At 36.4% G+C, this 27,365-nt stretch overlaps 1 protein-coding gene across 2 annotated transcripts; it reads left to right on the top strand.

Annotated features, from left to right (window-relative positions):
• Window positions 1-1,089: 1,089 nt before the first annotated feature.
• LOC136035507 (PHD finger protein 12-like) lies at window positions 1,090-27,365 on the top strand. 2 transcript variants are annotated; one of them, XM_065717342.1, is made up of 2 exons: window positions 1,090-1,210; window positions 23,758-27,365. In XM_065717342.1, the coding sequence occupies exon 2, from the start codon at window positions 23,760-23,762 to the stop codon at window positions 25,329-25,331; it is 1,572 nt and encodes a 523-aa protein (XP_065573414.1). In that variant the 5' UTR covers window positions 1,090-1,210; window positions 23,758-23,759; the 3' UTR covers window positions 25,332-27,365. The 2 variants fall into 2 exon arrangements, with proteins under 2 accessions (XP_065573414.1, XP_065573415.1); XM_065717343.1 differs by lacking the exon at window positions 1,090-1,210 and adding an exon at window positions 1,299-1,393.

The following is a 27,365-nucleotide window of genomic DNA, read 5'->3' as shown; positions in this document are numbered from 1 at the left end:
ACAGTTTTATATGAAGGACCAAATGGGGTAAAATTCTAGTTAATTGACTTCTTGCTATCTTGGAAATGGTTTAGGTTAGGAAAATGAAACTTTCATGGGTAGGTCTACAGGCTAAAGTATGTCCTGGGAAGGTATTTTAAAGTACCCACCTCCACTCCTTTTCCGTCTAGAGGGCCCTGAAATTTGCCTACATGACAGGTCATATCTATTGAAATTTTGACAAAACAACAGTTTACCTTAATTTTCAGTTACTCATTGCTTTTTCTCTGCCTTTAGTTCTGAAAAATGCAATTCCTGTTATTTGAGTAGAATTTTGAGCCATTTCAATGTTTTCTTTCAAAATTTAGGAAATGTATTTGTATATCTTTAAAACCTTATAAAATGGAATTGAGCAAAGTTATGAAGCTGAAAACAATTTTGTTGTACTTCAATTAAGCAGAAGATTTATTTTGCAAAGTTTCACTTTTATAACACACATATTTTTAAAGGTCATCAAAGGTCAGGGCCCTGTAGAGGTAGAAGGAGTGGAGGTAGTTGCTTCAAAATACCTTCCCAGGACATACTTTGGTCTGTAGATTCATCCCTGAAAGTTTCATTTTACTAACCTAAACCCTTTCTGAGATAGCAAGAAGTCAATTAACTAGAATTTTACACCAAATGGTACTAGACTTGTAGGCTAGTCCTTTCATAATTTAATATTTAGTCCCTAAAAGGCCATGCCATAGAATATTTTCTGTCTTCTTATAGCATAAGTCATAGAAATATGAAATATGTCTTAACTCTGATTCTCTCCAAGATAACTCGTCATCTATAATTCTATACTAGAATTTCACCCTCTTTAGCCTATTTTGATTAGGAAAACTTAGGCCTAGGCTATTGCTTTTTTACTGATATTGGACCCCGCAACTACTCTAACCTACAATTGAAAGGAAATTACCACTCCTCCTGGTAAGTTCCTCGGCATATAGCCATATATTCTTTGGGAAGCAGCACCAACCATGCTAATTTGGTGTAATCATAATTTGAATCATTTCTCTCCAACTTAAGCCATCCGTTTTCTTTATAATTTTTTAAAACAACATATATTTGCCAATTAATAGCTAAATTTTAACTCAAGCGATTTTAAAATTTAGCGCCTGAAAATGTCAACTAAATAGATTTAAATATTATTGAAGTGGTGGTCTAAATACTCTAAAACAGGAAATTCTTGGTAATTCCTTAAAATTCTAATATTTTTTGCTTGGTCCAAGGTTTTTTGTTTTCTTTTACCTTTTATATTCTGATTTAGTTATTCAGCTTCAGGTGTGAATTGGTATTACTTTGAAGTGGTCAAACTATAGACAATCAAAATGGCTCTTCATTGCTAGGCTAAATAGACTGGCACTGGAAACAAGTACGTTAGGCTATTTCTAGTCTTAAGCATTATTTATGATCAAGTTTACTTTTCTGAGTTCATTTAGCATGACAAAGACTTAGTATGTGTATAGGAGGAAGATAATGAACTTACTTAAGCCTATATTAGCTAGCCTATTAAACTTTTGAAATTAAAATTGGCTAGCTATAGCCTATTTTACCCAGCTAAAATCCTGTTTTGTGAAAATTCAAAATTTTTACTCAAGCTTAGCCTAGGTTTGTATAAAAGTAAATAGCCCACATAAAAGAAAATAGCCTAGGTCAAGGCCTACATAGCTTGAACATTATTCCAATTCAAGGTAGGCTATATATTTGTACACTGGGGAAGTGGGGCTAGAGCTAATTTCTGATGCAAAAGAATATTAAATTTGGATTTAGGATGCAATTCTGACTATAGAGGTAAGTTTAAGGTTTATCTCCCCCCCCCCTAATATGAAAATAGCCTATATACCCTGCATTGGTATGTAGGCTATAGAGGTGATTAAAGTTCATTTCCAATGCAAATGCATGTTAAATTTGGATTCAGGATACAATTCTGAATATAGAAGCAAGTTAATTTCTTAGCTTCCTGAATAGTCCATGAATATAAAACCTTACTTGATATTTTTGCACATAGTCTAGTCTACCTGATAGGCTAAATAGCCTATGTGGTGATTTTTTGATTAGCAAATTTGTAAAGATTAAAACTAGTAGGCCTATAGCTTTTAGAATTAGAGTAGGTGTTAAGAGGTATACCAAGTGGTAGGCTATGTTTATTTTTAGCTGGCAAATTAATCAAGGAAATCACAAATTTAGTATAACTACTTACCTACTCTTCACTGAAGTTATTCTTGTGGGTTATAATTATGAGGTTACTGGTAATGTTTAACCAAAAACTTTGCTTGAGCTACATCAGCTAAGTTTCAGTTGCCTGATCATGCCTATTATGCTATAGACTAATTTAACTTGTTATGCCTTATGCAGAGCATCAAACTCTTGAAAAGTCAAAATTGGCTTACTGTAACTCTAAAGAACCATCAATCATAATTTTAAGAAGTTATCAACAATATATGCTTTATTGATAGTGTTTTCAACATCCTTAGCCTACCACCCTTCAGCCATTAACTATCACAAAGATTTTTTGTGAATTCTAGGTATTGGGCTTTATGTTATTATTGAAAGTAGTTGATTTACCTGTGTGACTTTCAAGAAAGGTCCATTGCCAAAATTATGCCTGGGAATTTGCCCTAACAAAGATAGACTGGGTATAAATGGGCATTCTGTCATAAGTTCCTTCCTCTATCTCTATCCCTGGAAGGAAAATTGTACTTCTCTGGCCTCTTAGTGGCAACAGGGAGGACTTTCATGACTTTGCCTTACCAGAACTATAACTGCAAACATTGCTGTAGTCTGAACTTGAGGAGTAATGACTCTCAAGGAAATTATAGCCTATCAAATGACACATTAATTGTACCTGATTCTGATTGATAGATAATTCTTTTGGGTTTTGGTGGGCCAAAAAATCTCTTTCTAGCTAAGTTATCTATTATGGACTGCCTCCCCAGTTAATGTTTGTAGGCATTAATATATAATGATTCCAATATGATTGGCTTGAAATTGAGAGTGCAGGATTATGCCAACTGTAGAAAAACTACATTGTGGCAAAGATGGGTCTAGAATTGTAAAAAGCTTCCTTTCATGCTGGAGGTCTCAGGGACTTCTTTCTGTCTGGCTCTAAGCTGGCTTAAGTACTTTTTTTAGAGTAAGGAAGAAGTTTTGATCCCCCATCCTGCACAGGTTTGGACACACTGCTGTTCCTGAAGCTTTAATAATTTTGGTAGTTTAAATAATATGAAAATTCTAAGTTGGAAAGCTACAGTGATGAAAAACAACTATTTTGTCTACATTTAGCATGTACTTGTTAGGAGTTTCAGAGACCCTTTTCCCAGGGGTAAGAAAAATAGTATTAGGTGATAAGATGGTATAGATGACTCACAATCTATTTACTCAGGTAAATGAGATGCTGTAGATAAAGTTTAAACAAAAGAAAATATGTGTGTCTTAGGAAGGGAAGAGGATTTGTCAACCAAATTTTCACCCAGATATTAATGCTTGAAAAGTGCCTAAGTCCTCATACCACTTTAGTCCTTGGCTTTATACTATGAGTAAGCATTTGATTCAGCTGATAGAAGAACTTTAGCAAAGGTCTTTAGCTTTAGCATTAGTGATATTTACAAGAATAACATTGCTGCAGTTAAGGTTGGATATGAGGTTTGTAACTGGTTCTTTATTGAATCAGGAGTTAAGCATGGTTACATTCTGTACCAATCTATATGTATTATTTTGTTCTGAGGAACAGCACCAGCAACAGGAGATCACATAATCAAATGGGAAATTTAAACTCTCCTAGACATTGATTATGCTGATGATTCAAGTATCCTAGATGAACATGTTGACAAAATGAATGATTATTTGCATATTTCAAGAGCTCAGTGCACAAGAATCAGTTTTAAAATCACTTAAGTGGTTAGTTTTCCTTGCCTAGTTAGCATTATTATTAAAGATGATGGATGTAGTGAAAATGTTAAAAATAGAATATCCAAGACCCAGGTTTTTTTTTTTCACAGTTGGAAAAAGTTAGGAAGATGGATGTGCAAACCAAGATTATAATTTTGAAAGTTACACTGATCAAATATGTTTCTGAAATGTGGGAACTCCAAATGACAGAGGCAGATGTATTAATGTTTTCCATAGAAATTGTTTTGGGTACCCATGTGACTGACTATGTTTCAAGCAGTAAGCTATACAAAACAATGTGATTCTTTTGTACTTTTAATGTCCACAATCAGAGAAAAATTGAGACAGTTAGGGTATACTGTTGACAAGAAATGACAGATTGTCAAAGATCATCCTTTTTGGCTAACCATTTAGGGCCAAACAAATAGCTAATCATCCCCAAATTGGGTGGGAAGAAGTAGTAAAAAAAAGATATAAGGGAAATGGGAACTTCTTGGACTGAGCTAGTTGAGCCAAACCTGGCTTTCAACTGCAGAAAGATTATTGCAAAAAAACTTGATCCATCTAGGTGGAGGGCAACCTCAACAGGTTGACTCTAGTTTGGCATTGTAAAGTGACATGCATCAGAGGAAAATTTTGAAGTGTAGTTAAAAATTTTCAAGTAAACTACTGTCAACCAGCATGTGTTCCCTGGGGAGACCCTCCAACAAAGTTGATTCTAGTTTGGCATTGTGTAGTGACATGAATGAGAGGTGTAGCATAAGTGGGAGACAGTAAGAACAGCAATGAAAGGGGTAAAGTTAACCTTGACTTAATGCCCACTTAATTGGACAATCTGTCTTGGCTTTTTCTACAATTGGCCATGACTTGACTTTTCCCACAACTATTCCATTTTCAATTCAATTGATCCAGGCCATGGACTATAAAATACCCCTTCTACAAGCACTGTAAGATGTGTAAATAGTAATGTAGTCGATAGTAAATAGTTATTAAGTATTAATGAACTTTCTGAACCATCCTTCAAGTCTATCACAAATAAAAGTCCTGTTTTGTCCCTTGGCTCCTTCCACATACCTATAAGTAGCTTCTCTGACTTTTTTTTTATCAATATAACCTCCCCAAAATATTTTGACCTGTCACCTCAGTCATACATCTTTAAAATTATTAGTTCCAGTTCCAAAACTTAAAAATTATAGAGAGGTTTGTAGACTATCATCAAGTCCCCTCACCTCTTTGACTTCTTCATCTGAAAAAATAGCCACTGAAAGTACTGTTATCATCCAGTCAGCAAATAATGAGTGCACACTGTTGTATACATTAATACTTTATTATTGATTGTGGGAAGTGTGGGTACCTGAGCTGCCTCTCCCCAGCAGTTTAAGGCCACTAGGCTGGCTGGTACCAATATGGCTCTTCCTACTGACTCCTCCTCTCTTCTGCACAATCAAATTATGTAAGTAAATCATCTCCTTTTCAGTTAAATTCTTCATGCTTTATTAATCACAAAACAATTCGTCTCTTCTTTAAGATATCAATAGATGCATTAAATATCTTACAATCAATGTGCCAAGGCAGGTTGGAATTCAGGATAGCTGTATAAGTATTTGAAATCTTAACCAATGAGCAGAAATGCTTTGGAGAAATAGTCTCCTTGCTCAGAGCCTGGCAATCAAATGATATATGCTGAATTGTTTGATCTGTTGAGAAGCAGACGCAACATAAAGGGGAATGATGTAGCTTCCAATTAAATAACAAGCTATTTAGAAGAAGGGCACCTGATTTCAGCTTGTAATATAGCACACTATTTAATGTAGTATGAAACAGGGATAAAAATTAATTTATTGTGATTAACATTAGATCTTTGCCTGATAATATCTTCTGAATTGAGGTCAGAAGAAGGACTGGGGATTAACATGGAAGCCTTTGCTGCTTGAGAATCAGCCGTATCATTAAATTTGATGCCTTTATGACTTGGAACATGTTGGAAATAAATCTAATTGCCTTTAGTCTTAAGATTAAGAAGTTGTCTTCTAATATTATATAAATCCTTGTCATTGGTAATTCTATTGATATTTTGGAGCAATAGTAATGCTGATTTGGATTCAGAGTGACAGAGTATATTTTCAGATTCTATGTTATAATTTATCTAGGGCCAGGCAAATTGCACCTAATTCAGCAGACAAAATAGAAGATCCCAATGGAAGAGGAGAATAGATGTTCAAATTCAGGGATGGGATACATGCTCCTGCTCCAGCTTTCTCACCATGGGTAGATCCATCTGGATATATTTTTCTATGATTAGCGTATGCCTTTGAGATCTGCTCAGCCAAAATAGTCTGGATCTCATGATTAGGAATCAGGTTTTTATTAATTGTGATAAGTTCCACTTGACAACCTGGTGGACTTGTCTCCCACAGAGTGGACTCAGTAAAGGGATATGCATAAAGAGAATATTGATTCTGATTTGGGACCTCCAGTTGAAATTGATTCCATTTTAAATGGGTATTGGGACAGGCTGACTTCCCAGCAAAGGTATGTGCATATAAACCATACCTAGTTCCATAAGCCTGGATTTGTGAGAAATATTTAATCATTAGACCAGATGCTCTTTCCCTTAGGGACACCAATCCAGACAATATTTTTAACTTGGACAGAGGGGTATGCTTATGCACACCTAAAGCCAGTCAAATAGCAGAATTTTGTAAAGATTCAAGGATGGGGGGGGGGTGAGCTGAGAAAAATCAGATCCCAAATGAGAAAAATCATACTAGATGTGAATGAATATATAATTTGTATAAAGCCAATATAAGTTTAGGATGGCATTCTCACTTACTTAATAGTTGGTATTAGTATCAACATGAACAGTTTTTCAAATAAATAGAACGTGGCCGCCTCTGTTCTTTTAAAAGAAGCTGATATAATTGCAATTGTGGACGTGTGTCCCAAGTTTAGATACACCAAACTTACAGAAGCTTGCATCAGCATCAATGGTTATAAACTTGTTTTCAAATTTATTGGATCCTGATTGTAGGAGAGGAATGGTTGTTTTTGTTACTACTACTCTACTACTAATAACTCACTGCAGCACCAATCCGCCTGAGGCCAACACAGCTACGCACGCTCCTCCTCCAACCTAATCTATTTAAAGCCTCCCTCTTTACACGCTCCCAGGAAGTTCCCATTTCCTTTAAATTTTTATTTATTACATCCTCCCAACCCAGACAAGGACGACCTGCTTTCCTTGGAGCCCCAGACGGTTGGCCAATCTTCGGTAATCTGTCATCCTTCATCTGTAGAATGTGGCCTAGCCATCTCCAGGTTCTCCCTTGCCATACAGGTTCTCCCTTTGTATCTTGTCTATCAAACAATTATCTATACCAAACTGTCAATGAACTTACAAGAACTTGTAGCAACCAGAATCCATCCCTTCTTGACCTAGTTATTGTTTCTAGTCCTGAAATATTGATAAACAATGATTATCTGCCCCCTCCCTCTTGGAAAAACCGACCATGTTACAAGTAACTCTACAATTAATATTCATAGTAAACAAACTGCTTATAAGCGTCGCTTATTTACTGATTACAAAGCTGTATGCAGAGACTTAGCATGTATTAACTGGAGCTTTACCACAGGTGATGATCTTGAGACTTCTTGGCATATCTTCAAAACTGTATTAATTAGTGCTGAATTGAGACATACTAGCATCAGGATGATTAGACAGCCTAAAACACTGCCATATATACCTCCTTTTATTTTTAATCTCATCCAATGAAAATCCAAAGCATGGAAAAATTATTGCATAGATAGGAACTCCTGTAAATTTGAAAGATATCAGATAGCCAGAAATCTTGTTACAAATAACATCAAAAATTAAAACCAAATCACAAAAATAAACTGGCTCAACAAATCAACATCAATCCCAAACTCTTTTGGAGGCATGCATCAACTAAAAAACCAGGCAGACACTCAGCTCCAGAGTTATGGGAAAATGGGCATGGGATATCCATGCCTGAGCATAAAGCAGAAGTCTTGAACAAACAATTTCCCTCAGCATTTCTTGTTGGTCAGGATGTTCCACCCCCTGCACTCTCTTTTTACCCTGTCACTACTGCTATGTCAGCTATTGAAGTAACTGAATGCATGGTGAATAAGAAACTTGCTTCAACTAATGTAAATAAATCTAAGGGTCTTGACAATATTCATCCTCGGCTTCTCAAATTCTCTAAAGATATTCTAGCTGCCTCATTAGCTGTAATCTTCCAAAAATCAATCAAAACTGCACAACTTCTGGTGGATTGGAAAAAAGCATGCATAACTTTTGTTTTCTAAAAGAGAAAAAGAAATTCTGCTGCAAATTATGGGCCAATCATTATTACCTCTTCTGTTGTCAAAATGATTGAAGGAATAGTTATTGATGCTAGTATTAAATATTTTGAAAAGAATGGCATCCTTCATTATTCTCAGCATGGTTTCCAAAGTGGTAGATCTCTGATGAGAAAAATTTACTGCAGTCTTACAATCTTGTTACAGATCTAATAGACAAGGGAATTCCTGTTGATGTTACCCTATTTGACCTATCCAAAGCCTTTGATAGGGTCTGCTACAGGAGACTGGTTGTCAAGTTACATGCTACAGAAATAAAAAAAAACAAGTTGTAGGCTGGATGAACGCATTTCTTGCTGAAAGGACTCAACAGGTCAGAATATTCACATCTCATGGAATGCTGATTTATTCCAAATCATCACCAGTCAAGAGCGGTGTGCTGCAAGGTGCTAACCTTGGCCCTATACTCTTCAATATTTTTATTAATGATGCCCTAGTGTAGTACTCAATTATTTAACTTTATAGTCAGATGATTCCAAACTTATTGGTGGTACCAGAAACCAAATTGATGCAGATGTTTTTCAACGCGATATAAATAAGCTTAATAATTGGGCAAATACCTGGTTATTGAGCTTCAATACATCTAAATGTATCCATGTCCTTGATTTTGGAGAAAATAACTTAAGTTTTGGGTACATTCTCAATGACCTACCACTTGAGGCTGTTCCCAGTGATAGAGATCTGGGTATCTTGGTTGATGAGAAACTTAAATTTGATTCTCGTACTGCTATTGCTGCTTCATCAGCTAAACAGACCTTAGGAACAGTAAATAGAACTATCAGCAGCCTCTCTCTAGGAGTCATGACAACCCTATATAAAGCTCTTGTTAGACCTAAGCTTGAAGTTGGCATTAAACTTACACCCCCGTTTTACAAAAAAAAAACAAAAAAACAAATTCATCCTAGAAGCAATCCAAAGGCAAGCAACGAAATTGATTAGCAAATTCCAAACAGTCCCCTATTTTGAATGTCTTCATCACCCCAAACTACCAAGCCTAACATATAGGCGCAAACGCGGGGATGTTATAACTGCCTTCAAACTTATTTCGACAAAAATTTTCCCTGAGTTATTCTTGTTTGCCGCCACCTCTTCTACCAGAGAAATCAGTTCTTTTCAAACAGTCACCAGCCTTTGGAATAGACTGTCAGAATATGCTGTCTCTGCAACTTGTCTTGTCACTTTCAAGTCAAGAGTGGATGCTGAATGGAGTGATGTTGAGTGGAAGTATGATTAGGCAGCCCATGAGTCTTCATCTCGTTTTTAAATTTTCTCAGAGCCTAAAAGGAGGAAATTCTTAGGTTGCTCCAAGCTGCAATTTAAGGTGAAGTGTAAAGAGGGAGGCTTTTATGCAAAGCTTTGTTGGTCCCATGCTGGGGGGGGTGCTCCTGTGTGAGTTGTTAGTTGTAGGCTAGTAGTAATAGCTACATCCCTCCCCCTTAAAAGGATACAGAACTTTCATGAGCTGGAATAAACATTGGTGCTATGAAAGTACACCAAAAGGGACAATGTCACAAACTAAAATTGTGAAGGCAAAGCTTTTAGAAATATATCTACAGCACAAATGCCAAAAATATGTTTTTTGTCTTGTAACTTTGCTAAAGCATAATTTATAAGATTAAACAAAATTGTATATTAAAAAAAGCCTATATGGCTTGAAGTCCTTCTCAAACTATTGGAACTATTTTTTTAAACCTAGAGTCAAAGATAATTAGACTCAAACTAAAATTTCCCTCAGCTGCTGGGTGTGAAGATCAACAGATATTGTCTTCATTCCAATTTTCTAAACCTTTGGAATACAAAAAATATTGAGATAGGAGCAATAATGCATCTTTCCAAGGAATTGCTTCGATTCTGATTTGTTTTAAACTTCCAAGGGCATGGCATCTTCTAGAATTTGACCCTTGCATAGTACTGTACTCCCAGTTTCAGTTACAAGTCATACCTGTGTCATCAATTCTTAAGGCAATGTATCACTTTTCCAATGTGCCAGGTTCGTCCCCTGTTGAAAATATTATTCAACAAATAAATTTCAGCTTGTTTTACTCTTGGGGAATGTCTTCTGATTGATGGTTATCTTGGTGTTGGAAAATATGCATAAAATCTTATTTTACCAAATCTATTTTTGACCTTATATATTTGAATTTGACCCCCACCCCCTCCTCCTTTGTCACTAATAGAGAAAGTTGGCATTCTCAAGGGTGTGACCCTTTCTTCATAGGAGATATTCTTATATCTTGATAGAGTATTATTCATGATATGGCCTCTAACTATTTTAATATTTACTGTTGCAGTTGGAATTCAGCCCCTCACCCCTATTAATGCCTGGATGCAACCCTATTTTTTAAGTTGACATCACGAATTAAACTTGATGAGAAATAAGTAGGGAAAAACCCATTAGACATAGTGTTTAGTGTAGGTCCATATCTAGGTAGATTCATTTGCAATGGTCTTGATTGTTATATTTTTAAAGATTGTTGAATGTTTTACAATTTACCTGTATTGCTTTATGACTTATCATCTGAAAAACGAAGAAATAGTGATGACCATTGATCACGCCCTTCTTGTTTAATTAATTAAAAAAAACAAGTTTTTTTAACTGAAAGTAAGGAGCGACATTAAAACTTAAAACGAATAGAAATCACTTCGTATATGAAAGGGGCTGCTTCCTCATCAATGCCCCGCTCTTTACGCTAAAGTTTGAGTCTTTCTCTCAACTTTTCTTTCTAAAACAGTAAAAAACGTTAGCGTAAAGAGCGGGGCGTTGATGAGGAAGCATCCCCTTCCATATACGAAGTAATTTCTGTTTGTTTTAAATTTTAATTTCGCTCCTTACTCTCAGTTAAAAAAACTTTTTTTTCTTATTTAATTTCTAAACGTTTTTGAATTAATGCATGTTTTGATTTTGGCTCTCCGCAGAGGAATAATTAAAACGAAACTTGTATATTTATTTTTTTGGCTAAATGGCTTTCTCATAGTGTTGATCGAATGATTTTGAGAAAAAAAGAGCGGGAGAGGAAGCCTAGTTGCCCTCCGAGTTTTTGGTTACTTAAAAAGGCAACTAGAACTTTTAATTTTTTACGAATGTTTTTATTAGTAAAAGATATACGTAACTTATAAATTAGCTTACGTAACGAACTTTTGTATTCTCATTTTTTTAGTACATATATGAGGGGTATCACCCCCCTCGTCAGTTTTTCGCTCTTTAAACTACAGCTTAAATTTTGTCCCAATTCATTAAGAATGACCCCTGAATCACAAAAGCCGTAGAATAAATAGTTGAAATTACTAAAAATACTTTAGCGTAAAGAGCGAGGTATTAGGAGGAGGTGAGCCCCTCATCAGCGTAATAATTTATGTTTGTTTTAAGTTTTAATGCTGCTATTAATGCAGTTTAAATCCTTACTTCCAGTTGAAAAAACTTCTTCATATTTTTTTTTAATTTTTTTTTTTAAATAATGCTAGAAAATCCTGCCCTCTCTTCATGGAAATTTTCTTCCCCCATGACAAATTCCTCGATGGAAAGTTCCCCCAAAATATCCTACTCTTCTCAGTCTCTCCCCCTGCCAAAATCCCCCTGAAAACGTCTGTACACTTCCCAATAACCATTACTATATGTAAGCACTGGTGAAAGTTTTTAACTTGTAGCCCCTCCCACGGGGACTGTGGGAGAGTAAGTCGTCCCCAAAGACATAGTTATAAGGTTTTTCGACTACGCTGAATAAAATGGCTATCTCAGAATTTTGATCCGTTGACTTTGGGAAAATAAATAGCGTGGGAGGGGGCCTAGGTGCCCTCCAATTTTTGGTGACTTAAAAAGGGCACTAGAACCTTTCATTTCCGTTAGAATGAGCCCTCTCGCAACATTCTAGGACCACTGGGTCGATAAGATCATCCCTGAGAAAAAAACAACAAACAAACAAACAAATAAACACGCATCCGTGATCTGCCTTTTGGCAAAAATTCAAAATTCCACATTTTGTAGACAGGAGCTTGAAATTTCTACAGTAGGATTCTCTGATACGCTGAATCTGATGGCGTGATTTTCATTAAGATTCTACGACTTTTAGGGGGTGTTTCCTCTTATTTTCTAAAATAAGGCAAATATTCTTAGGCTCGTAACTTTTGATGGGTAAGACTAAACTTGATGAAACTTATATATTTAAAATCAAAATTAAAATGCGATTCTTTTGATGTAGCTATTGGTATCAAAATTCCATTTTTTAGAGTTTTGGTTGCTATTGAACCCGGTTGCTCCTCACTACACAGTACAGTTCGTTAGAACGAACTGTTCGATTCTCAAGAATCCTAGCCAATAATGGCACTTTAATGAACTTCAAACACAGATCATCTTTAAGGCTACTTACTTGTATTTTCTTTTTAGTAAATGGGACTTATTTCAAATAAAACTACTAAAATTTAACTTCTCTGTCATGAAAAATTATTACATTCATCAGAGATCTAAGCACTTCATTTAGAGATTTTCCTTGATGTAATGTAAACTGTTTCCTCTCTGATCCAAGGAGTAAATGTTTTTTTGTTTTTTTTTAATGGTTAAAGCCATGTCAAGGTACTCTTGTATTTGTGGAAGAAGCAATTGCCGAATTTGAATTTATCAATCCTCTACATCATTGTTTTGACAATATCACAGCCAATGCAGCTGCCAGTAAATGGAAAGACCCTGTACAAGCTGCTTTGTTCCTACAATTCGATCGCATTGAGGTAGAAAATTGAGGCACATGGGTGGTCAGTTTAAATGCATTCAACTTCATCTTGAAAGGTGAAGCTATCAAGGAAGTTCATGGAAGTTTTTCTTTTGGGTATTCATATCTCTTCACATCTCTTGCAACGTCTTGCAAACATCTGAATAAAATTCAGTCCTCTTGTAGAAGAAATTTGGGTGGTCTTTCCTGAAAGCCTGATGGTAGCTAATGATGCCATGTGGTAAAGAGCAAATTATCACTCAGCTTGCCTTCCCCCTCCCTATAAACCTTGCACTAGGGATGTTGCCAAATATGGAAGTTATTTTCTGCTGATGTTTCTTGAACTCTTTTGACATCATTGTAGAGAACAAAAAAAAGGTTAATAAGTTCAAGTTCTAGCACCATTTTAGGAACTTAAGAGCCCCTCAGTAAGAAATTTGATGTGTTAATTGCTGTTTTCCATAAGTGCATCCACTACTCTCTTACCATTGAGTTATCTGTGCATGTACAGTTGCGAAAAACCTTCCAGTATTAGTTGTAAAATTTTTAATAATCGTTCAGAACCAATGGGGCCAATTAAAGGGAATATCACCCCTAATTTGACTTTTTGCTATTTTCTTTGAAAATTACCCTACACTTGTTATTTTTATTGAGAAAAAAGTAAAAATGCCCTCCTCCAAATTTTGAAAATCCATTCCCTGTCTGTCCCCCCACACTTTCATGAATTGGCACCACTGTTTAAAACATAAATATATACCTGAGTTTACACTTCCCTGCAAGCAAAATGTTTAAGGATTTTCATGGCTTTTTCTTGACAAGTAATGTTCAACTCTGACATTACCATGATTTGACATACATACCAATAACATACCACTAAAATAACAGCAGTACAAAAAAAAGAAGAGAAAACAGAAACGAAGACCTCCATTCTGTTTATATGGATTATATGACTACATGGGTTATATTGTGTTATCTGGTTATATATGGGCCTACCAAGCACCCTACTCTGGTTATATGGAGTGTTAGGTCTACTAATACATACATCAACATTGTTAGACTTAAATATGTATTATTCAATTTCACTTGTAAAAAACTGCTCAAAAAAAATACATTTTGAAAATATATGTGCACAAAGAGAAATATGTCCTCTAAAATCAGTTCTAAAAACCAAATCTAGGGAAAACAGGTAGGTCAAAAAACTTAAGCACTTTGGCAAATCAAGGGACTCTAAGGATATTTCTTTGCTTCCAGCTTAAGTAAGATGAATAAAACCTAAACATACATATTTTATTGTTAGAACAAATAAAGAAGCTATACATTTGTCGCATAATTTTTATATTAAATTTAACAAATCACATTAAATATAAAGGTTTAATATAGAAGAAAAGTATATAACAGATAATTAAATACATTTAACAAACAAATAGATTCAAATGTTTTGTTATTAAAAAGAACATTTCAAATGTTATCTGACAAATAATTCTTAAGATCATAATCTTCGTTTTGACCTGCTTTATTTCCCATTTTGTTACCTGCCTCTCATAAGTATGTGCATCATGTAAGATCAGGCTAGGTAGCTTAGTTGAGTAAAGACTATCTTTTTTTATGTTTGACTTAATAATGTACGAGGAGATAAGAGAAAAAGGTGGATAGAACTAATGACAACAGTTCACGAAAATATAGATGGTGGCATAATACGTTTTCTAAATGTAGAGGTGGGTTATTTTGATATATATTTTGTTCAGTTTTTCAATGAAAATATAAAAACGACATTTTTTTCAATGGAAATACAGAAAAAAGAAAGTATTTCCGAAATTTAAAGGGGAGGGGGGCTAGTCACCCTTCACCTGTTGACACCCCTGGATACAGCAGATTACAAAAGTAGTTTATCATAATTTTTATACCCCGCCCCCACTATTTACTGACTGAAAATGTTATAGAAATATTAAAAACAGTCTTCTTCAGATCTGTATTTGTATTACTGGTGAAGGTCTTCCTAGAAAAACATGTTGGCTGCAAAACACAGTCTTATTTATGTCTGATGCTGTAAAAAGAACAGATCATATCATTTTACTGCTGTAAAAAGTGGGCTGGTTAAAAAAAAATAATAAAAAGTTTTCGACTTTTGAGTCTTCTCTAAGACAAAAAGTGTCTAGAAATTGTTTTTTTCTTATCTACGATTCAAATTCAAGTTGCCACAGGCAAGTGTTCTTTCTGCTGAGCTGTTAAGTCCTGTATAATAGTGCTCGTTTTATACTATTAAATAAAATAAAAACAAGTTTTTTTAACTGAAAGTAAGGAGCGACATTAAAACTTAAAACGAACAGAAATTACCCCGTATATGAAAGGGGCTGCTCCCTCTTCAACGCCTTGCTCTTTGCACTAAAGTTTGACTCTTTCTCTCAACTCTACTTTTTATAACAGTAAAAACTTTAGCGTGAAGAGCAGGGCGTTGAAGAAGGAGCAGCCCCATTCATATACGGGGTAATTTCTGTTCGTTTTAAGTTTTAATGTCGCTCCTTACTTTCAGCTAAAAAAACTTGTTTGTTTTATTTAATTTCTGAACGTTTTTTTAGTTAATCCATGTTTTGATTTCGGCTCTCCGCAGATGAATAATTAAAGCGAAATTTGTATATTTATTTATTTGGCTAAATGGCTTTCCCATAGTTTTGATCGAAGGATTTTGCGAAAAAAGGAGGGGAAGGAGGCCCAGTTTCTCTCCAATTTTTTGGGTACTTAAAAAGGCATCTAGAACTTTCAGTTTTTACGAACGTTTTTCATTAGTAAAAGATATACGTAGCTTACGAATTAGTTTACGTAACAAACTTCTATTTTCGTATGTTTTTATTACGTATATGAGAAGGTTCGCCCACTCGTCAATACCTCGTCAATAACTCTTTGCATTAAAGCTTAAATTTTGTCCCCTGAATCACAAAGGCCGTAGAATAAATAGTTGAAATTACTAAAAATCCTTTAGCGTAAAGAGTGAGGTATTAGGAAGAGGTGAACCCCTTATATGCGTAATATTTTCTGTTCGTTTTAAGTTTTAATGCTACTCCATACTTCCAGTTGAAAAAAAACTTTTTCATGTTTATTTTCTCATTGGTTTTTTAAATAATGCTAGAAAATGCTGCGCCCCCTTTATGGAAATCTTCTTCCCCCATGACAAATTCCTCCATGGAAAATTTATCCCACATAGCTCCCTCTTCTCAACCCCCCCCCCCCTCCCAACCAAAAATTTTCCTGAAAACGTCTCTACATTTCCCAATAACCATTAATATATGCAAAAACTGGTCAAAATTTGCAACTTGCAGCCCCTCCCACCTGGACTGTGGGGGAGTTAGTCGTCCCCAAAGACATAGTTATAAGGTTTTTTGACTTTGCTGAATAAAATGGCTATCTCAGAATTTTGATCCGACTACTTTGGGAAAAAATGAGCGTGGGAGGGGGCCTAGGTGCCCTCCGATTTTTTTGGTCACTTAAAAAGGGCACTAGAACTTTTCATTTCCGTTCGAATGAGCCCTCTCGCAAAATTCTAGGACCACTGGGTCGATACGATCACCCCTGGGAAAAAGAAAAAAAAAACAAATAAACACGCATCCGTGATTTGTCTTTTGGCAAAAAAGACAAAATTCCACATTTTTGTAGATAGGATCTTGGAACTTTTACAATAGGGTTCTCTGATACGCTGAATCTGATGGTGTGATTTTCATTAAGATTTTATGACTTTTAGGGGGTGTTTCACCCTATTTTCTAAAATAGGGCAGATTTTGTCAGGCTCGTAACTTTTGATGGGTAAAACTAAACTTGATGAAACTTATATATTTAAAATCAACATTAAAATGCGATTCTTTTGATGTAACTATTGGTATCAAAATTCCGTTTTTTAGAGTTTTGGTTACTATTGAGCCGGGTCGCTCCTTACTACAGTTCGTTACCACGAACTGTTTGATTGCAGTGCCCAATTACGGGTTTGTGTTGTTTTATTTAACAAGGCGGAGTATACGAGAGGGAAGGGGATTTTAGTGCTGTATTTTTACACTGTCATTGGAAGTGTATATGCCGATAAAACTAAATTTGGAAGCAACAGAAGACTCGGAATTTGGTTAAAAAACGGCTCACGAGTTTATGTGACAAGTAAACAAAAAAAATGTTGCAAAACAAAAATCAATGAGCTAAGGAAAAAAGTTAAAAATTAAGGCTATCCTTCCCATTGGCATAGATGGGATTGTGATTGGCTCCAAAATTCACAACTGCGATACTATCTGTTACTTCTCGCCAAGTCTGGCTGGAATTTGGGATCCCCTTTTGGTAGATAAAGCAATGGCAAAAATACCCCCTCCTTCTGTCTAACAAGAAGTCTGAATGAGCTCAGGCTCTGAAAATTCCTTAATTATGGTACTAGCTCGTGCTGTCCACTGAGTTTGGTTGATATCCACCAACCCCCTTCTGCTAAATGTCCCTGTGGTGAGAATTTAGGGACCCTCTCATCTTGCATAGGTTGAATCAGATATTAAATCTCAAAAGGTAGATCTGGGATGACACTTACTTTTACTATTCACCACCTTTGGGATCTGACAGTAGATATTATGGGTAAAAAAAAATCTAGAAGCCCTCGATCACGGAGACCAACATAGGTAAGGGCCCCCAAAATGCACAGCTACGACATTTACCCTCTCTTTCATGCAAAGAAGAATGATAAATTCTTCCGCCAGGTGTACTGATGACAAGAATTTAAGGCCTCTTTTCCCTGCCCGAAAAGACTGGATGGAATCCAAATCAAAGATATGATGGAATCCAAATCACCAAATAGCATAACTTGCACGCCTTCAAAATGCAGATCTAAGACACTTACTCTCTCCTCCATGCAAGCTTGGCTGAAGTATGAAGATAACATTTTCTGCTACATATCCTAATGCCAAAATTTTAAAGTCCCTTTTCCATCCCCTATAAGGATTGGATGGAGTCAAAATTAACTCTTTCTTGTAGACGTGCTAATAGCAAGAATTGGGGAATGTTCTGTCTTACATTGGTTGGATCAGCTAAGCATTCTAAGTAACACAACTAGGAACGCTTGTTCTTACTTTCCATAAATTTGGGCGAGATTGGACAAATCAATCTGGCAGATAGTGTAATGATAAGAATTTAGAGATAACTCTCCCCACAATTGACAGAATGGGTGCAGACCCTCAAAGGAACAGGTGGAACATTTACTGATGCTTCTAACCTAATTTAGCTGAGGCCTAATAACCCTTTCACTTGCCAACATAGGTCACGCGGTGTCCAGATCTACAAAATGTATAACTAACGCAATACCTCTTATTTTTCACGGAGTATGGCTGAGATCCAACAAATCGTTTTTCTGGAAGATGGACTACTAATATGAATAGTAGGGACACCCCTCCCCCACATAGGATGGAGTGTGTTTGGAAGCCAAAAAGGCCCAACTAAGATACTCTCTCTCATACTTCCCAAAACGTTTGACCGAGATAAGATTACCCTTTTGGTACGTGTCCACTGACAAGAATTTAGGAATCTACCTCCCCTGACTTCCCTCTAAAAAAGATAAGTGAGGTTTGGACCTACAGTAAGGATAACTATGATACTTGCTTTCACTTTCTAGCCTGCTAGGTTTGGTTGATATCTAAGTCACTTTTTGTTAGATGTCTTTATGGCAAGAATTTAGCTTCCTCCACCCTTTCCATCCTTCATGTAATTAAGATGAATGTGCATACTATCTTTTGATTTATTTCAACATCCCCTGAAAGTTTCAACTGTCAACTACAACAAAGTTTTAAAATAGAGTAAGTCGTCCCCAAAGACATTGGTATTAGGTTTTTGACTATGCTGAACAAAATGGCTATCTCAAAATTTTGATCCGTTGACTTCGGGAAAGAAATGAGCGTGGGAGGGGGCCTAAGTGCCCTCCAATTTTTTCGGTCACTTAAAAAGGGCACTAGAACTTTTTATTTCCGTTAGAATCAGCTGTCTCGCGAAATTCTAGAACCACTGGGTCAATACGATCATCCTTGGGAAAAAAAGAGAAAACAAGTAAACACGAACCCGTGATCGGTCTTCTGGCAAAAAAATACGAAATTCCGCATTTTTGTAGATAGGAGCTTGAAACTTTTACTGTAGGGTTTTCTGATACGCTGAATGCGATGATGTAATTTTCGTTCAGATTCTATGACTTTTAGAGAGTGTTTCCCCCTATTTTCCAAAATAATGCAAATTTTCTCAGGCTTGTAATTTTTGATGGGTAAGACTAAAGTGAATTAAACTTATATATGTAAAATCATCATAAAAACCCGATTCTTTTGATGTATCTATTAGTTTCAAAATTCTGTTTTTTATAGTTTTGTTTATTGTTGAGCCGGGTCGCTCCTTACTACAATTCGTTACCATGAACTGTTTGATGATAAATCCTTTATTTAAACAATGAGTGCATAATATAATTTGCAGCCCTTTCCCCGGAGGCTGGGGGATGGCAGGACATCCTCAGTGAGCATGGCATCCTCAGTGACATTATTATTAGACCTTTCGACTAATTGGAACGAAGGGGCAATGTATTAATTTTGTTAGTTATGAGGGTGGGGAGCATCGAATAAGGGTATGTGGGCCTTTGCCATCCAAACACTGTTCAACATGCTCTGAAAGTTTGAACTTAATATCCTCAGCCGTTCCTTAGATGTTGCTGATCCACCCTTTTGACAGCCAGTATGTACAATTTGTGTTTGTCACCTCTCTCAATATCTTCCTAAGTTTCACCTTAATACCATAAGCCTCTTTAGAAACCTAAGATCAAACATGTCCCTCTTCCCAATAAAAAACCCTCTATGTCAACTATATGCAACGCTGCTGCGGTTAAGGTAGAAATAAGGTTAGCAGCTGGTTTTGTATTAAATCAGGAGTTAAGCAGTTTTGTGTTGTATCCCCCTTTTTTGATGGACTTTGTCTTAAGGAGCACGGGAAAGGCAATGGGAGACCTCGGAATCAAATGGGGAAGAAAAACTACTGGAATTAGATTATGCTGATGATTTAAGTATATTAGATGAAAGTGTAAGCAAAATGAATGAACTTTCAGAAGTTTAGCGAGATCAGGATGCTAGAATAGGTTTGAAAATTAAGTTCAAGTTCTATTTATTTTCATAAAATAACAAAAACAATATCCCAAAGGGCTCCCTAAGGCTAGGAATAAGTGAAGATGAAAAGGGAACGTTGGGTAACGAAAAGATTGATCAGATTGGCAGCTTCACTTACCTTGGTAGTATTATTAGTAAAGACGGTGGGAGCAGTGAAGATGTTAAGAATAGAATAGCCAAGGCTCAGGATGTTTTTTTATAGTTAAAAAAAAGTTTGGAAAAATATGAAGATAAGCCTGCAAACCAAGATTAGAATATTAGAAGCTACAGCGATGACAGTGGTCAAATATGGCTCTGAGGCATGAGCACTCTGAAAAGCGGATGAAGATTTGCTAGATGTTTTCCAGAGAAATTGCCTACGGATTATTCTGGGTTACCGACTGACTGACCGTATTTCAAACAGTAGGAAGTACGAAAAATGTAGTTCAATCCCGCTTTCTAGGGCTAAAATGAAAGGAAGGTTGAGATGGCTAGGGCACGTGGATGAAGGATGACAGATTGCCAAAGATTGTCCTTTTCGGACAACCGTCTAGGGCCAAACGGAAAGCAGGTTGTCCTCGTCTGGGGTGGGAGGCGTCATAAAGAAATATTTAAAGAAAACAGGAACTTCCTGCGATGGTGTATAAAGTGAGTCTTTGAATAGATTGGGATGGAGGGGGAGCGTGCGTAGCTGTGTACTGGGGAGGTATTGCGGGTAGCTGTTAGTAGTAGTAGTCAACTTATCTTAACTTTATTTTTCGTTTTTATGGCACTTGGTATTAACCAAGTGACAGTAATCGCAAATTCTGTCGGTCTGTCTGTCTGTCGGTCTGTATGTCTGTCGGTCCGGCTTTGTTACTTTAGGTACTTCCAGGTAAGCTAGGACGATAAAATTTGGCGGGCGTTTCAGGGACCGGACTAGACTAAATTAGAAATAGTTGTTGTCCTGATTTGACCTTCTGGGGAGGAGTGGGGGGTCGGTTAATTCGAAAAGAATAGAAAAAATGAAGTATTTTTAACTTACGAACGGTTGATCAGATCTTAATGAAATTTGATGTTTGGAAGGATATCGTGTCTCAGAGCTCTTATTTTAAATCTCGACCGGATCTGGTGATATTGGGGGGAGTTGGGAGGGGGGAACCTAAAACCTTAGAAAACACTTAGAGTGGAGGGATCGGAATGAAACTTGGTGGGAAAAATAAGCACAAGTCCTAGATATATGATTGTCATAACCGGAACGGATTCGCTCTCTTTGGGGTAGTTGGGGGGGGGAGGTTGATTCTGAAAAATCAAAAAAATGAGGGATTTTTAAATTACGAACGGGTGATCAGATCTCAATGAAATTTCATATTTAGAAGGATATCGTGTCTCATAGCTCTTCTTTTAAATCCTGACCGGATCTGGTGACATTGGGGGAGTTTAGAGGGGAACCTAAAATCATGGAAAACGCTTAGAGTGGAGGGATCGGGATGAAACTTGGTGGAGAAAATAAGCAGAAGTCTTAGATACGTGATTGACATAATTGGAACGGATCCGTCCTATTGGGGGGGGAGGGTTAATTCTGAAAAATTAGAAAAAATGACTTATTTTTAACTTAAGAAGGAGTGATCGGATCTTCATGAAACTTCATATTTAGAAGGACCTCGTAACTCAGGTCTCTTATGTTCAATCTCAGCCGGATCCAGCGTCATTTGGGGGTGGGGGGGGGGGCAGAAATCGTAGAAAATACTTAAAGTAGAGAGATCAGGATGAAACTGGATGGGAAGAATAAAAACAAGTCTAAGATACGTGACTGACATAACCGGGCCGGATCCGCTCTCTTTGGTGGAGTTGGGGGGGGGGGGGGTAATTCGGAAAAATTAGGTATTTGTAACTTACGAACGGGTGACCAGATCTTAATGAAATTTGATATTTAGAAGGATCTTGTGCTTTAAAGCTTTTATTTTAAATTCCGACCAGATACTGTAACATTGGGGGGAGTTGGAGGGGGAATCTGGAATTCTTGGAAAACGTGAAAATTGGGGTATTTTTATCTTACGAATAGGTAATCGGATCTTAATGAAACTTGATATATAGAAGGATATAATGTCTCAGATGCTCCATTTTCGACTCGAATTGGATCCGGGGACATAGGGGGCTGGAGGAGGGAAACAGAAATCTTGGAAAACACTTAGAGTGAAGAGATCGGGATGCAACTTGATGGGAAGAATAAGCACAAGTTCTAGATACGTGATTGACATAATTGGAACGGATCCGTTCTCTTTTTAGGAGCTGGGGGGTGTTAATTTGGAAAAATTAGAAAAATTGAGGTATTTTTAGCTTAAGAACGGGTGACGGGATCTTAATGAAATTTGATATTTAGAAGGAATTCATGTCACAGAGCTCTTATTTCAAATCCCGACCAGATCTGTTGACATTGGGGGAGTTCGAGGGGGAAATCGGAAATCTTGGAAAACGCTTAGTGTGGAGGAATCGGGATGAAGCTTGGTGGATAGAATAAGCAAATGTCGTAGATACGTGATTGACGTAACCGTACTGGATTCGCTCTCTTTGGGGGAGTTGGGGGTGAGGGGTTCAGTACTTTGGCGAGTTTGGTGCTTCTGTACGTGCTAGGACGATGAAAATTGGTAGGCGTGTCAGGGAGCTGTACAAATTGACTTGATAAAGTCGTTTCTCCTGATTCGACCATCTGGGGGGCTAAAGGGTGAGGAAAAATTAGAAAAAATTAGGTATTTATAACATACGAGTGGGTGATCGGATCTTAATGAATTTTGATATTTAGAAGGACATCGTGACTCAGAGCTCTTATTTTAAATCCCGACCGGCATTAAGCCTCTGATTTTCCTTTTAAATCAATCTATTGATTCTTAGAATTTTGTTAGAACTCATACCATATGATCTCTTGGCTCTTAGCTCTTCTTGCCTCGTCACGAGTGTCATATGGGCTCTTAGCTGTTGTTTTTAGAGGGCTTATGGGGCGTTAGGCCTTATCCTGTTCGTGGTAATTAGGCATCGTTGCACCTGGGCTTGCATGCACCATATTGGTCCTGGATTCTGTTTAACACGGTTATCCTCGAGCCACAACAGTATGGTGAAATCCAACCCTTCATATAATATCAAATGATTAATATGTGATGATTCAGGACCTTCTCCAAATTACATCTGAATAACTCTGGTCCACTAAAGGGGTACAACGTGTCTAAAAATACCAGGGTGGAGGGGAAGAGAGACAGTTTTCCCATAGACTCACCTGGGCCCTTCTATTTATATATACTATAAAACATTTATGGTAGTATGCTTTGAGTTTGATGGTACTATGGCACCATGTCTATTAAAACCATTCTCTCTCTCTTTCTCCCTCTCCCCAGCAACCCTCCAGCCATGGGGCCCAAGGCAGCTTGTCCTGGTCCCCCCTCTGTCTCTCTCTCTCCCTTCCTTCGTCTCTAAGCCGTTGGTTGTTCTTGATCAATTGCAGCTCTTTTTAAGTTTTTAGGGTTCTAGTCTTTAGTGTAATTTTCTTTTAAGAAATATCTTGGAAACATTCCTTTCTTATCTCTCTCTTTTTTGTATCTAATCTTTGATTGTTTTCAGTTAGTTTAAGTTCTTTTTATGACGTTCTAGTCTTAATTGTCTTTTCTGTTTAGAAATGTCTTGGAAACGCCCGTCACGCGAAGAAGAGGGCTTGATGCCCAAGATTATGGCATTGTTAGCACCTCCATCTGAATTCGACGACAAACCTCCTGAAAGCCAAGGAAAAAATTTACATCATTATTTTAAAGTCCCTGGCAAAGGACATAATCGAGATCTCTGTGACTCATGTGGAGAAGGAGGTGATATCATATGCTGTGACAGATGTCCATCCTCGTTTCATATGTTGTGCCATGAACCCCCGCTTGATGTTGATGATTTGCCGCAAGAATGGATGTGCCGACGCTGTTCACAGGATATTCAGAAAAGAAAGATCCGAGACTCTAAAATTGAAAATAATAAGAAGAGAAAAAAGTTAAATGGTATTGATGGAGATGAATCTAAAAAGACTGTTTGGATTGTAAATGGTAAAACAAAGTCTGACATAGTAGATGGTGAAACACAAGTTGACGAAGGATTTAAACTCGCATTAGCTCACGAAAAATTCAAGGCCGTTGAAGAATCATCAAACTCGAAAAGTTTTAAACTGGCAAAAAAATATATCTACTTACCCAATGTGAATTTTCCTGGAGAATCAAGAAGTCTCTCAAAAAGACCGTTTGAAGTATGTGAAAATGGTATTGTCCATAAGCCATTTAAACTTTGCTTTGTCTGCAGACGAACATGTCGGCATGCTCCATTATTATCATGCGACTTCTGCTCCCTCTTTTATCACTTAGATTGCTTAACTCCCCCTCTTGCTCATGTACCAACTGGACTGTGGATGTGTCCTAACCATCCGCATCAATTTATTGAAGAAAAGAGGCTAGTAACAGATAAATTATCTGAAAGATTACGCTACTGGGATTTGCTATCAAAACCTATAGATCAGGACGAAGTCCAAATTGCATTTCTGCGTAAAGGGTCTAGAAAATTCCCTCCTTTTAGACGGAAAGTCCGCTTAAATGGAAGATTAAGAATTAAAGTGCCTGAAGCAATCAAACATCATTATCAAAATAAGTTGCAGGCAAATGTTATTGATGAAATCCTAATGGCAAATTATCTTTCAAAGGGAAACTCTGTTGGTAACTCGACTAAAATGATAACTAACGAAGTAACAGAAACTAACGGTAATAAGATCGGAACTAACGGAGGAACGGCTGGTTTTACCAGCTTAAGGACAACTTATGCTTTTCTTGTGCCTATTGATTGTGAGTTGCCTCCGTTTCCAATAAATAAAACATCAGTTGAAGTTGGAACTCAGATATCAAATGATATTTATTTGCCATATTATGGAAAGTGTCAGTATAATTCAGAAAATCATTGTGTCATTTTTCTTGATAAATTTGAAAATAATTTTGAATTGATTAATTACAGCCATTTTGGCACAATTGTGGATGGTATAAATTATGTTATTGGTGATAGTGTTAAGATTGTTTCTAGTGTTTCTGATTTAGGATGTAAGTGTAAGTCGAAACCAAGTGAGAAAGGCTGGGAAAGCTCAGCTATTTTAAAACATGGCTCGAAATTGGATTTTGGATGTATTTCTTTTTTGTTTTGCTTAACACCAGAATGCACAAATCTCAGCTGATATTATGTTCTTTTTTTTTCTTTTTTTAATATCTGAAGGCGTGACACTACTGGTTCAAAAGGAGTTAAATTTAATACAAAATGTAGGTTTATATGTTTTTCGTTTTTAATTATATTTCAATTTTAAAGCAATGGCTCAGTGACTCTGTAAACTGGCAAAAAGACTTATATTTCATTGGAATGGAATAAGAGCGAGGCTGGATGTGGCTAAAAACTTAATTTACTAGAGGATTGAAAATAGCGATCAGTTTTGCTTTGAATTCTGGTCTTTCCTTTTTTTAGTTACCGTTGTTGATCTTCTGTTCTTAGTGAACACGCTTTTTTCACAAGACATTGTTTTCTTGATTGGGTTTCATCTTTAATAATTGGAAATAACTGTAACATCAAAGAAGAAGCTGGTAATTAATTCCAAATTTATCATAGAAATACAAAGTGCTCTTTTAAGAAGTATCCCTACCTTAAAGACAGCTTGCTCTAAGACATTCATGGTACAAAAGATGGAACTACATTAGTTTTACAGAGGCTGGAAAAACTCAAAAACTAGTTTCTTGTTTCTTTACTGTTTAAAATGCTGTTTCAATTAACCCAGATTCCAGCCCAGTTCAATGAGTGTGAAAAAAATCCATTAATATTTTTTTTGTCCTGTGGTAGCACAGTGGGTGGATATCTGTTTTGTATCCCGGCCGCTGTCCCTGTTGTCGATCCCAGCTGTTGCTGTAGGTGCTTTTTTTTGCAAAAAACGCTTGGCAACTGGAAGGTCGACATTTGTTGACGCCCTACATGAGGAAACAATCTAACCAATAGATAGAGACTTCTTTGTTCAAGGAATTACTATATAAAGCCAAGCTTCTCAAACGCTGTCATGCAATCCCATTTTGAGTCAAACAGATTTGGTTTTAGGCAAGTTTTAATGAAATATTGGATTTTTCTTCTGGAATGGTATTCATTAAACAAGGATTTTTTTTTAATTTCTCCGTTAACTACTGGTTTTCGTAGTCTGAATTATTAGATGTCGCATCTTCCTTAGAGATATTTAATATTTATGGAGGGACAAATAGACTAGGATTCATCAATGAAGGGCCGGAACGATTAATCTTATCAATCCCTGTAAATTCTTTAGTCTCAAAGCCTCATTCGTAACAAGGCTTGCCTAATGCTAAGATTGAGCTAACAGCAAGATTTAATTCCCTTTCATTAAGGTTGAATTAGTGCTAACCTCAGACCCATTCACAATAATATTTATCTTATTGACAAGCTCGGGCTTGTTAAGATACCAAATATCCACCATATGGTTAAATTCCTACATAGTTATGTTTCCTAACAGCGAGATTTAAGTATCGTCAAGATTTTTGTTAACGTCAGATCCTTTTACAAGAAGATCCAATTGATTAGCTAGTTCAAGCTTGTCAAGATAGAAAATGTTCACCTTATGATTAAATTTTTATCCAGCTGTTTTTACATAACAGCAAGATATAACTAGCGTCAAGATTTTTGTTCTTGTAAGATCAATTCACAATAAGATTTTCTATTAACGAGCTAGTTCAAGCTCGTCAAGATAGAAAATTTTCACCATATGGTTCTTAGTCCTCTTGTTTGATTATTTGGGGTTTGATTCTTATTTTCTATTCAGCTTAGGATTGATCATGAAGCTATCTGAATGGCTAGTCTTCTTAAAATGTCAAGAAAAAATCGAAAAGGCTCTACTTTGGTGGAATATTGCTAATTCTGGTTGTGAATGGCTCTAGGATGAAAAGAAGTCTCGGCGTTAGCTATATCTCATTGTGACTGAGGCTTTAATGAAAGTGGGTGCTAAAACCCCTTTAAGAGAAAAAAAGGTACTGGCCCGCTGTGAATCCATAATATCGCTATAGTGAGATATAATAGTGTTTGTTTTTCTTTTTCAAAGGTTGTTTATGTTAAAACTGCCTTCATTTTATGTTTCTGAATTTTTAATATTTACAGATGATTTTGCATGGATTTTTTTCTATAATAACTTTTTTGTAATTATGTTTTATATTAAATTCATTAAGAGCTT

Source organism: Artemia franciscana, chromosome 14, assembly GCF_032884065.1.
Source record: "Artemia franciscana chromosome 14, ASM3288406v1, whole genome shotgun sequence".
In the NCBI taxonomy this organism is placed as follows: domain Eukaryota; kingdom Metazoa; phylum Arthropoda; class Branchiopoda; order Anostraca; family Artemiidae; genus Artemia; species Artemia franciscana.
This window is presented reverse-complemented; position numbering and strand designations above follow the sequence as displayed.